Raw genomic sequence first — 13,070 nt, forward strand, 5'->3', positions numbered from 1 at the left:
ACATGTGCACATGCGTGCACGTAAGAGAGGGAGAGAGAAAAAGAGTGAAGTGTTTATGAATGTTTTTGTATTCTTATTTTTAAACATTTCTGTAAGTTGGAAACTATTCCAAATAAGAAGTTAAAAGTGAAGCTTACATTCTAGTGGGAAGGACACATAATAATACTGTACATTTACGAGTGAAAAGTCAGTAAAGGAAAATAAAGTAGGGATGAATTGTTGGGGGAGGGATTGCACTTCTGGTAGGGAGGGCACAGGGCCAGCCAGCATCACAGAGGAAGTGACCCCTGAAGACCTAAAGGAGCTGCCACAGTGTGCCATGTGGTTATCTAGGGGAAGAACAATCGAGGCAGAGGCACAAAAGTACAGAAGGCAGAAGCAGGGTAGGCTTGTCTCCAAAGACTTCTCCAGTTTTCTTCCTGTGCACATTTACACTCACACACACTTGGTATTCTTTATCATAATTTCCTGTTGATTTTCCTCAAAGCACTATTACAGTCTGTCATTCTGTTTATTTTGATTGTGTGTCTTCCCCCCACTCCATCTGTGGGTACGACAGCAATGGCTGTGTTCACCATTATTCTCCAGTGCCCAGTACAGTGCCTGACTCATAGCAGTTGCTTGATAAGTGTATATGAGATGTGTGAGACTTCAAGTATGACCCTGTCAAAGGGTGGAAGCATCAGGCCTAAGACCCACCATCAGACCCTGGGACTCTTCCACCCTTATCCATAGTCTGGGACACTGGGTGAGAAGCACTGTCTTGTTCTTCATAAGGCTGAAGGTCATTTCTCTGGGGCAGCAGCAAGCCACACTGCTATGTAAGGCACAGTATGGAAAGGAGACATCTGGCCCCCCAGTCCATTAACCACCCCATGAGCCAGTAAGTAGCCTCCTTTCAACCTAGCTGTGTCTGTCATCCTGCAGGTGTGAGATCTGGGAATCCAAGACTGAATTATGGAGGTTTGCTTGTTTGTCTTTCCACAGTAGGATTTCTTCCTCTTCCCTAGGTGGCAAACTGGAGTATTCAGAGCCTGGGCCTGTCTCTCTATGCAGATCGCCTGGTCGGCACCTACAGTGGAGGCAACAAGCGGAAACTCTCTACCGCCATTGCATTGATGGGCTGCCCGCCTCTGGTGCTGCTGGTGAGAGCCACCAGGACCTGTGGGGACAGATGGGCTCAGGGGCAAACCAAGTGCTGCATCTCTGTGGGTGGGCCAACAGATTTAGAACATGCAGCGATCTGTTTTCGTCTAGACTATTTCTTGTCCTGCATGTTTTGAGCAAATCAACCCAGTGTCTAGTTCACAACTCTTGGGGGGAAACTAGAGTCACAACATATTCTTACTCTGAGCCCCTAGGAAGTCCCTTGTGGACCCATAGGCTCACAGCAGGGAAGGTCAGTCCCTCTGGTCAGATAGTAGAAGAAGTGACTTCTTCACTGCTAGAAGAAGTCAGCCTGGGATGGAAGGGGGGCAGGAACACTGGCCTGGATCAAGGGCTCATGTGATTCTCACTGGAGCTGCACCAGACCCAAGGCCCTTGTGCCCATGCAGTCTGGGGGTATATGAGGGTATGGGTCACAGGCTTGGGAGTGACTCATAAAAGTCTCCCAGGCTATCTCTCTGCCTCCTTGCAAATATATGTGTAAGGTTGTTGGGTTTTTTTTATTTTTAAGATAATTCTGCTGTTGCCTTAATCAACCTTAACCCATTCATGGGCTGAAATGGGTCAGTGGGTATGCGTAATGTCTTCTTACTCTCCTGGATCACCTCCTGCCTTCCCTACCTGAAGACTGGGTTCCCCAAGTCTTAACCACTTGGGGAGGCACTTTGTACATTGTCTGCCAGAGAGCAGAACTGCTCAGAGGGAGTCAGCCAAGGAGGGTGCAATAACCAAGAGAGGCTGGCTCCAGGCCCAACTCCCTACCCTCTGCCTCCCCACAGGATGAGCCCACCACAGGGATGGACCCCCAGGCACGCCGCATGTTGTGGAACACCATTGTGAGCATCATCAGAGAAGGGAGAGCTGTGGTCCTCACATCCCACAGGCAAGAGATTCCCAGGGGCTGGGGTGGAACAGGTGGGCAGACAGGAGTCCTCTCTACTCCTTACCTCCTCTCTCCTGCCCCACAGCATGGAGGAGTGTGAGGCTCTGTGTACCCGGCTGGCCATCATGGTAAAGGGCACCTTTCAGTGTCTGGGCACCATTCAGCACCTCAAGTACAAGTAAGGATATGCTGGGGGCTCACCTTTGTTACCTTTGTTGGGGGTAGAGGGGGGTCAGCCAGGCCCTGTGCTGTCTACTGACACTTGGGAGGGTCCTACTGCCCTTATCCCAAGGGTAGAAAGGCATGTGGTCTGGACCTTGTTCCACAGCAGCAGACAGAGAAAGCTGCTGTGCTGAAAGAAACTTCCCTATGTTGGGCTAATTGCCTGTGCTTGAGGACTCCCTGAGTCTCCAGATGGGGTTCTGATTAGGGCATAGGCAGACCCTGGCAGGGATGAGGGAGGGTCACTACCATTGCCTCATTATCCTACCATTTATCCCAACAGATCCAGCACTGATGACCTGTTTAATTAGAGTCCATAACCAACATAGGGATGGTTAGGAGACCAAATAACTGTAGAATCGTTTTTCCTTTCAGACATGTTTATGCTTCTGAATTTGAGAAGTGACCATGCCAGTAACCTTCTGTAGGATTATCCTGTCCCCATAAATTGTAAACTACTGTAATAATGCATTATTAATAATAGTTTGAATGCCAAAGCCAACAGTCAGTTAAAATAAGATTAGGGTGATAATGCCATGCTTCCTTGCATTCTGATATGCTTTATCAGCTAGGAAGGGTAGATTTGTAGTTATCATTCACTTATTTAACAAACACTTTTTAAGAGCCCAGAATATAAAAGTCACTGTGCTAGTTGGTTGTAGGAACAGTACATAACCCAGCTTATCTAGGCCGAGATGCTTAGTCTTGTACCCATGAGACTGTGGCACAGGACACATCATCCTTCATATGCATCAGGGCAGATAAGTGATTGAGAGGAAGGTCTAGTAGATTAAGCTGCATTTGGGTATTTGACCCATGATTTCTTGAGCAACTACAGCTTGGAGACTGCACAAATATCTAGGGAGACGTCAGCATATGTGGTCACCAGTCCCGTGTCATAGCTTCCTGGGTCCAACTGCAGGAGATGTGGAAGGATTCCCTACTGGTTTCCCTCTCACTCATCAATATCCTCATGGTAGGACAGGTGAGAAGAGAATGTCTCATATCTGGAGGGACAGTCAGTTTTCCAGAGCTGAAAGGAAAGCTGTATTTTATTATAGAGAACAACCCTTGGTCATGGAAGGAGTATTGAACTAAATTATAACTTACACAGTATACCCTGACATAAGCATGTAAGGACTCTAGCTGGCTGTGCACACACTCCCTGGTGGACCATTCTGTATCCACATGTGGGTGACCAGCTCACCTGGTGAGGGGAAGAGGGAAGCACTGATGGTCCTGCCCTAGCAGCTCCCATTTTTCTGGAAGTACTGCCTCCCCAAGTCTTTGTTCCTCCTGGGGATCTCTTTGAAGAAGGAGAAAGCCTTTCCATTACTGATGGAAAGTAATTAGCAATTTCCATTACTAATGCTAGTCCTATAGGCCTTCAGGGTGATTGTGATCTCCTTAAGGGGCTAAAAAACCACCTTTGACTTCAGCAGTATGTGGGAGGGAAAGGAGCAGAGAACATCCATGTCTCCAGGAGTTGGACACAGGAAGCTGTCACAGGTCTGGCGACTCACTTCACCACACATTTAGACCTCTAAAAACTAGTATCAAACTATTTTTCAGGAACTGTCACAGGCTTTTTCCTACTAGTTTTAAACATGCACACAAGGTTTGTAGTATAGGCCTTTAACCCCCAATATTTTTGGTGAATCTATTCCTTACTTTGGAATTACCTCAGCCACTAACAAGCCTGTGCCATGCCACCATGCATGTCCCCTAGGTTTGGAGATGGCTACATTGTCACAATGAAAATCAAATCCCCAAAGGAAGACTTGCTTCCTGACTTGAATCCGGTGGAGCAGTTCTTCCAGGGAAACTTCCCGGGCAGCGTACAGAGGGAGAGACACTACAACATGCTCCAGTTCCAGGTCTCCTCCTCTTCCCTAGCCCGGATCTTCCGACTGCTCATCTCCCACAAGGACAGCCTGCTCATTGAGGAGTACTCGGTCACGCAGACCACGCTGGACCAGGCAAGTTGCCCGAGGGACACCACGTGCAGAGTGGGGCTGTGCACAGGCTGGGCCGGCACACCTGATTTTCAATCGTCTGGTTCCTCTGTTCATTAGGGTAAAGCTTAGTAGGTCAGAAATTGTTTTCCACAATATTTTAGTCATCAGCAAATTTCATTGACTTTACATCATTTTTCCCTACCACACTATGACTTTAGTTCATCCTTCCTGGGTTGTGGTGGTGACTTTTTTTTTTCTCTTCACATCAATGTTATTGGTGCTTAATTTACATACAATCAAATGGACCCATTCAGAGCATTCAATTCGTTGATTTTTTTATAAGCCGTTGTGCCATGAATCAGGGTTTTTAATATGATCACTTGGTTTTTTAATATAATGGCAAAGTGAATATAACATAATTAACCATTCTTAAGTGTACAGTATCATTAAGTACAGTCACATTATTGTGAAATGGATCACCACCATCCATTTCCAGAGATTTTTCATCTTCCTAAACTGAAACTGTATATACATTAGACAAGAATTCCCCATTAACCACTTTCCCCAGCCACTGGTAACTACTGTTCAACTTTCTGTTGACTACTCCACATACCTTATATAAGTGGACTCATATAGTATCTGTCATTTTGTGTTGAGCTTATTTCACTTAACATAATGTCCCCCAGTTCATCCATGTTGTAGCATGTGTCAGAATATCCTTCTTTTAAAGGCTGAGTCGTAGTCCATTAAATGCATCCATTAAACGCATTATCCGTTCATCCACTTGGACATTTGAGTTATTTCTGGGGGTTTTGCTGTTGCTATTTGTTTGTTTTAAATAAACATCCTTAATACAGTCTAATAAAGCAGTGGAAATAGGCAAGTCTCCATATATACCCTTTGGGGAACTGGCTCACCAGCACCTTCCTGCCAGCAGATGAAGGCAGGAGCAGGAGTCACAGTCATACTGCACACTGAATACAGAGCAGAAAAGAGAGGAGATGGGACTTCTGCTTCTGTTTTTGTTTTGTTGTTGTTGTTGTCAGTTTCTTTAGAGGTTTAGGAGGATGCTGCTAGCTGAGAATCTACCCCGAGTCCTTTGAATCCTCTCATGGGAATTCCTTTGACTTAGGACAGAATTCTAAGAAAGGAGCCCTGTCATGGGCTCTGGTGGCTAGGCTTTGTGAGTGGGCCCCCCTCCACTCCTGCAGGACACAGCTGCTCTAGCAGGGCTGTACATTAACTGCGGAAGAGAGAAAGAAAGTGGGTGGGTGGAGGATACCATTATTCTAGAAACATCTACCTATCCTTGCTCTCCTACTCTCCTCCCCAGGTATTTGTGAATTTTGCTAAACAGCAGACTGAAACTCATGACCTCCCTCTGCACCCTCGAGCCGCTGGAGCCAGCCGACAAGCAAAGGTATTCCTGCCACTCTTCCATAGTCTACTGTTTGAGGCAGATCCTCAGCTCAGGGACTGGTCAGTTGGGCCTGAGGGGCCCCAAGGCCCAGATATACCTCCCACGGAGAGTCCCACTCATACCAGATCCCCACCACATCTCTGCCACTCCCCAGCAGTTCTGTATTGAGGAGCTGTCCAGTCAGGGGTTGTGTAGGTTCCTTTTATAATCGAGAAGCCATCTGGGTGGCGTGGGAGAGCATTTTTGAAAAGAACCTTCCCACATGTTTTTGCTTATGGTGAAAAGACTTGGGTTTTGGAAATATGAAGCAGGGAAAATAGGAGAGAATTTTTAAATGTTTGGGTTGTTGGATACTTGACACTTATGTTTTTGTTCATGTGTTTGTGTTTCAAAGGAAGTAAATTAACCAGCACTCCATTTCAATGGTGGACATATTCGGTTAGAGCAAAGATTACTGTCTGTTTTAGGAAGACAGCTCTTTGTTCTGTATAAAAATATTAAGGGGTACCTGGCTGGCTCAGTTGGCGCAGCATGTTACTCTTGATCTTAGGGTTGTGAGTTCAAGCCCCACATTGGATATAGAGATTACTTTAAAAATTAATTTAAAAATATATCAAGATGATGAAGGAAGAAATAATAGAAGGTATATATCCTGGCCTGTGATGAATCTTGGGTTAGGTACCTACAGGATCCTGCCCTGGCATGGTGCTCCATGTAAGGAGCATGTCTACCCCATCCCCATTCCCCAGAAAGAGAGAGAGAGCACTAGAGAAAGTACTGGAAGAGGAGCCAGTATCCAGGTGCCTTGGCTTAAGCCTGGGAACTTTAAAAGAATTTTTTTTTAAGATTTTATTTATTCATGAGAGACACACACACACACAGAGAGAGAGAGAGAGAGAGAAAGAGGCAGAGACACAGGCAGAGGGAGAAGCAGGCTCCATGCAGGGAGCCCAATGTGGGACTCAATCCCGGGTCTCCAAGATCAGGCCCTGGGCTGAAGGCAGCGCTAAACCGCTGAGCCACCCAGGCTGCCATAAAAGAAATTTTTTTAAGTAAGTTCCATGTCCAACGTAGGGTTTGAATTCATGACCCTGAGATTGAAAGTCATGTGCTCTATTGACTGAACCAGCCAGGTGCCCCAAGCCTGGGACTTTAAAGGGACAAATTAATTCAGCCATTCTGTCCCAACTTACCTGGAGAATAAAATCAAACATTTCTTCAATAAACAAAGATGTGCAAAACCTTATTTCCTGTAAAATTCTTGTTCTTCCCACCAGTTTCTTAATTGCAAAAAACCCACGAATCTTGCCACTGATTGAAAGAACTCCTTTGCAAAGCCATGCTTGCGATGAATTTTTCCCCTTCCTCTTGACTAGTAGAGACCTAACAGCTACTGGGCAAGATTAACCTTGACCTCCATCTCCAGAGGACCCAGAAATGCATAAGTAGAGGTTCCTGTCCAGGGAATGTTAGTTCTACTAAGATTTTCTAGTTGCTCTTCCTCATTTTATAAATCTTGTATTTGCTGTTTACGCCTGTAGAAAATTACTCTTTGAAAACCACTTGCAGTGATGAACCCCTTTTATAACTCATTGGGTAGCAAAAGTATTTCCTAGAACTACCAATGGTCTCCCTACCTCAGCCTGGTATATTCTTTCTCAGAGGGATAAACTAGATCATCTCTGGGCTAAGGTAAGGGGTGCTGATGGTCCGTGACCTACAGCATTTAATTCGGCTAAGGTCATGATCCCAGGGTCCAGGGATCGAGCCCCCATAGCATCTGGCTCCCTGCTCAGCAAGGACCCTGCTTCTTCTCTCCCTCCTGCTGCTCCCCCAGTTTGTTCTCTTTCTCTGTGTGTTTGTGTGTCAAATAAATAAAATCATTTTAAAAAATAAAAGGGAAACTCTTATTAAATAAATAAATTTGTGATTCAAACCCTAACCCTGCTTACTGACATATTACCTTTACCAAGGTTTGCAAAAATTCTTTAGTATAACATTGTATGCAAATGAATGTCATGAAACAAATTGTAATTACAATCTTGTTTACATTATACCACTTTAAAATAATTTCCCTTAATGTCTCTTACAAACAAGAAAAAGGTTGTTTCTCTCAATAAATTCTAGAAAACATTCAAACTTGCCTCGAAACACACATGAGAGCACCGCTTGAGGAAGTTCAGCCGGCTGGTGGCTTCCCAGCCCCAAACTATGAGTGAGAACCACACCAACATTTCATTATCTAGAGAGCAGTGTATCTGGTTATCAAGAATGTTTGGAATTCTTAAAAGACTCAGTACTGGACAATATCTTTTGGGATGAAGTTTGTGGAATGTCACAATCTGTTTTATGGAAACAAATAAGGGTCAAGGTTTTGGTAGATAACTAGGTGATAGATGATCAGTCAACTTAGAAACATCCTAAAGGTGTTTACAATTGAGTGACCATTACATGTATTTTCCAGAAGCAGGAACAACTCAGCTCAGTTTCTCACCCTTAATCTTTTTTTTATCTGCATTTTTTTTAATTGAAGTGTAGTTGACATACAATATTATATTAGTTTCTAGTGTACAACATAAATTGTGAAGATTTAATGATTTGGCAATTATATACATTACCAAATGCTCAACACAGTCACAATACAACACTGTTACAATATTATTGACTATATTCTCTATGCTATACTTTTCATCCCCATGACTTTCGTATTTTACAACTAAGAGTTTGTATCTCTTTATCTCCTTTACCTATATCACCCACCCCCCGACCCCTTCCCTCAGCAACCACCAGTTTATTCTCTATTTATGAATCTGTTTCTAGCTTATTTGTTTTGAATTTTAGATTCCATATTTAAGTAAAATCACATGGTATTTGCCTTTCTGTCTTTCCTTTAACATAATATCCTCTAGGTCCATCCATGTTATCACAAATGGCAGAATTTCATTCTTTTAGCTGAATAATATTGCACTGTATATGTGTCACATCTCTCTTTTTTTGAGTGTAGTGGCACACAATGATACATTAGTTTCAGGTGTACAGTATAATGATTCAGCTTGTCTCTACCTTATGCTGTGCTCACCACAATATACGCATCTTTACCCATTCATTTACCAGTGGACACTTGGGTTGCTTCTATATCTTGACTATTGTAAATAATGCTGCAATAAACATAGGGCTGCATGTATCCCTTTGGATTAGTGTTCTGTTTACTCTGGGTAAATAACCAAAAGTAGAATTACTGGATCATATGCTATTTCTGTTTCCACGGTGGCTGCACCAATTTATGTTCCCACCAACAGTGCAGTAGGGTTCCCTTTTCTCCACATCTTCACAAATACTTATTATTTCTTTTCTTTTTGATACTAGCCATTTTGACTAGTGTGAGGTGATAGCTCATTGTGGGTTTGACTTGCATTTCGCTCATGATTAGTGATGTTGAACATCTTTTCATGTGTCTGCTGGCCATTTGTATGTCTTCTTTGGAAAAATGTCTATTCATGTACTCTGCATTATTCATTCATTATTTATTTATTTATTTATTTATTTATTTATTTATTTATTTGCCTCAACACAGGGCTTGAACTCACGACCCTGAGATCATGACTTGAGCCAAGACCAAGAGTTGGACATTCAACCAATTAAGGCACCTATGTGACCCCCTCTGCCCATTTTTAATTGGATTTGGGGGGGGGGGGGTTGAGTCTGATCCTTCTTTATTTTTAAAGAGTTTCCATATATAACATATCTTTATCAATTAGTTTCTGAAGTACCTGCAGCCTTGCCTGGGATCTTTGCCCCACCTCAAAGAATGTTCTTAGCCCTTAATGTTAGATTAATCATCTTCTCAAGAGCATGTGTGATTTTTAAGCCAGATAATTGATAAATCACTTTTTGTCTAAATTTGGGCAGGCCTACATCTAACCCCCTCCTTGCTGACACTCCTCCTACCTCCCACAACTAGTGTAGGAATTCAGCCTGTACATTCTACTTAAAGACCATGTCTCTCCAGTTAGAAAGGTGTCCACTTCTCCAGGGGCTGGGCATAATGCCTGAGCTTTGATCTGGAACCTGCTATCCTAAACCCTTGCTCCAATTTCTCCTATCCTTTCATTCTCCTGTCAGATTTTCATGCCCCCCAGGAGCCACCTCTGTAGGAACTACACAAAGGGAATTTTGTACCTCATGAATGACCTAACATGACTTTTAAGACAGAAAGAGCATGATAACATTTTAGGCTAAAAACAAACCAAAAGATACTATGACAATCTGTGGAAACTGCACAGAGGGTGCAGTTTCCCTCTAAGAGGCAAGCATGTGCACACATATGGCATGAGTCCTTATAACATCTACACCATAGAGCTAGAAGGCCCTGAGAGGTCATCTGGTCCAACTTTTTCACAGAAAAGGAAACAAGCATAGCCCATAACCTTGGAGATCTGACAAAATCACAAGATCCTCCACTGAGCTTCCTTCAGCAATTGATCAACAAGTATTTAACTTTTAAAATTGAAAAGTTGATGTACCAGGACACCTGCGTGGCTCAGTGGTTGAGCCACCCAGTGGTTGAGCATCTGCCTTTGGCTCAGGTCGTGATCCTGGGATCCGAGATCAAGTCCCACATTAGGGTACCGACATTAGGGGACCTGCTTCTCCCTCTACCTATGTCTCTGCCTTCTCTCTGTGTCTCTCATGAATAAATAAGTCTTTAAAAAATAAAATAAAAAATAAAATAAAATAAAAGCTGATGTATCATCTCTTCAAAAAATGACTATGATGACAAGAGTCCATCTGATCTCCTTCCACAGGTCTGATCTCCAAAATACTCATTCACTAGAGCTGAGAAGAAACTCTGGGCAGCCCAAAAGGCAGGAGCCTTTGCCATATGGTCATCTGATTGGACCACCTCAGCAGCAGAAACAAACACATGCAGGCCCTCAGCAAACTCCAAAGGGGGCTCTTTCAGAAAGAAACCAAACTTGACTTGCTCCCCTGGAACACCTGATGGGGAAACTGACCCAGCCAAACAAATGCAAAACCGTTCTTATGCAGACCACAGAAGGAGAAACCCCAGCCTGACCTAGTAGCACTATCACTCTCATTTTCAGTGGATCTACTTTCGTGTGTGTGTGTGTGTGTGTGTGTGTGTGTGTGTGTTATTTTTAAGGAGAAAATAAAGTACAAATGTACTTATCACAGACCATTTGAATTCACTCATCCCCCTGGTGTGCACCATCTGGTATTTAGACATCCTTTGTGCCTATGTAGCTTCCTGTCACTGAGTAAGCTTCTATAAGAGTTATTGCCACAGAAGTACTAGTCATGGCAAGATTCTGCAACGGTAGGGTGGAAGTGAATGGACTGGTCTTGATGGTCCATGTCAAGTCTGTTTGTAGGGTTTGAAGAAAACACCCAACTGGTAATGCACATATATATTATCCATTGTCAGGTGGGTATTGCCTGAATCTATTTGCCCAGCTTATTTGAGTGCCTGCCTCATAGGTATAATTGGGACAGGAGACAAGGAGGCAAGGGTAAGTGAGAGTGGATGCTTGGTTGGTCATGAGATCCAGCATGTCTTTGGAACTGGTTAGAAGTGTCATATAGTACCATGCCATTTCCACAGTGCTGATGTGTGTATCTTCTCCAGGGAGGTTAGGGAGTAGTGTTTCACAGGACATCTAATTATTTGCAGAAAAACTCATGAAGAATCAGAACATAATTGTTTTAAACTATTTCAAAAGACTTGTGGACAAGGAGACCAAACAGCACCTTGCCAAGGTGGTCTTATCTATAGGGTCCATATAGTTCAAGCACTTTCTACAGCAGTGGCATATCACACCAGGGGTATAATCCAGAGTCCTGGGGGGAGGTAGGACAGCAGTAAAGAGAAATGCTGAGACCCAGTAACTGTTCCTGAGAAGGGCAAGTGAAAGAAAGCAAACATGAGGTGGTGACCTACTTTCCCTCCTCAAGGAGGCTTCCGTGCCTCCCCAGAGGCAGAGGGCTACACAACTTTAAATCCTGCACAGGTACTGCTTGCTCCTTTGCACATAATAATGCTTAAGAGGTAACTACAGAGTTTACAAAACCACTTTGGTAGCCTCATAGCTTAATCTGGTTTTAACTTTTTTTTATTCTACCGATGACCCAAGCCATAAAACCCTTTTAACTAGAATTAAAATAGGTTGAGGAAACCCAGTGTGCTGTTGACTCTTACCACAGGCCCTTGCATTCTGGCTGGTTTTGTTATTTAAACCAGCAACTACCAGATCACAGGGGAGGAGACTATGGTGGTGGTGGTTGGGGGCTACAAGCACTCATTTGTGGTGGCTTTAGGAAGGCATCCAGGGAAGATATGGGGAAAATCCCACCCTGCCTGGGAGAGGGAAGCTCAGTATAGCTGTCTCTACTACACCTGAGGTCTCCACTGGCAATGTTTTTGTCTTTTTTTCTCATTTTCCTTAGCTCCTGACACACAAAAAAACACTCAACAATGACTTGCTGAATTGAACACTCTAAAAACCCAGCAAAGAAAAGAATATGGAAAAGAAGAAGGTCCAAGAAGCTAAAGACAGCAGCAAAGGGCAGGTAGATGAACAGCGATGCTATGGTATAAAAAAAAAAAAAAAAAAAAAATCAAGGAGGAGGAGGCACGTCCATACTTCTTTTGGTTTAAGGATAATTCACATTGGAAGTGTGGCTCAAATCTGAGAACATGTTACTCTATTGAAAGGTCTCCCAATCTGGTTTAATAACGGAGATTTACAAAGAAGAGGAAGACAAAGTGATGAGTCAATTCAGAAAACAAGACCACTCAGGAGATATTCCAGGAATATGACTTGTTGCCAGATCTTCTCGAGTTCCAATTCTTTGGGGAGCTCGAGATTTTGGAATAGTGGAAATCAAAAGAGAATCCCTTTTACTCTGAGTAAACTCATAGAAAGCTTCATTTGTGCCTGCTCTTATGGCGCTCCTTCCCTTACTAGACAGTAAGGGAAAAGTGGAGCAGGCAACAAGCTTTGGGCCTGAAAGAAAGATTTCCAGGTTTCTTGCCCTGGGGCCAATAAGAGTTCTGTACCAGTAGGCCTGCAAAGCTTATGAAAGGGAAGAAGGTGTCCCCTAGAAATATGGCAATGTCACCTTGATGGGACAGCTGTTTCAGGCACCAGAAAGACTTAGACCGCTGGGCCCAAGCTATGTGGGACTTGGTTTCCTCAACATGGTAATTCAGTGCCTCAGCAGATCCTGAGACTAATAGTTTGTGATTCCTGATATATATAGGGCAGAATGGCTACAACATGTCCAAGGTGGTTGTCAAGTTGGGGAAAGCTTAGGTACTAGAAGTTTCAGATGCATAGAACCACAGGTTTGTGGAACTGCAAAATAACTCAGTGCTCAAATACTAAGCCCTTATATAATT

General features: G+C 43.5%; 1 protein-coding gene across 1 annotated transcript in view; it reads left to right on the top strand.

Moving 5' to 3' along the window:
• ABCA4 (ATP binding cassette subfamily A member 4) overlaps window positions 1–10,841 on the top strand; it is a gene marked incomplete at its 3' end in the record, with an annotated part of 127,341 nt that extends 116,500 nt beyond the window's left edge. The window contains 6 exon segments of the mRNA NM_001003360.2: window positions 1,011–1,145; window positions 1,947–2,050; window positions 2,136–2,228; window positions 4,002–4,251; window positions 5,564–5,650; window positions 10,456–10,841. Coding sequence (NP_001003360.2) covers window positions 1,011–1,145; window positions 1,947–2,050; window positions 2,136–2,228; window positions 4,002–4,251; window positions 5,564–5,650; window positions 10,456–10,461 — 675 coding nt within the window.
• Window positions 10,842–13,070: the final 2,229 nt, after the last annotated feature.

Source organism: Canis lupus, chromosome 6 (genome assembly GCF_011100685.1).
Source record: "Canis lupus familiaris isolate Mischka breed German Shepherd chromosome 6, alternate assembly UU_Cfam_GSD_1.0, whole genome shotgun sequence".
In the NCBI taxonomy this organism is placed as follows: Eukaryota; Metazoa; Chordata; class Mammalia; order Carnivora; family Canidae; genus Canis; species Canis lupus.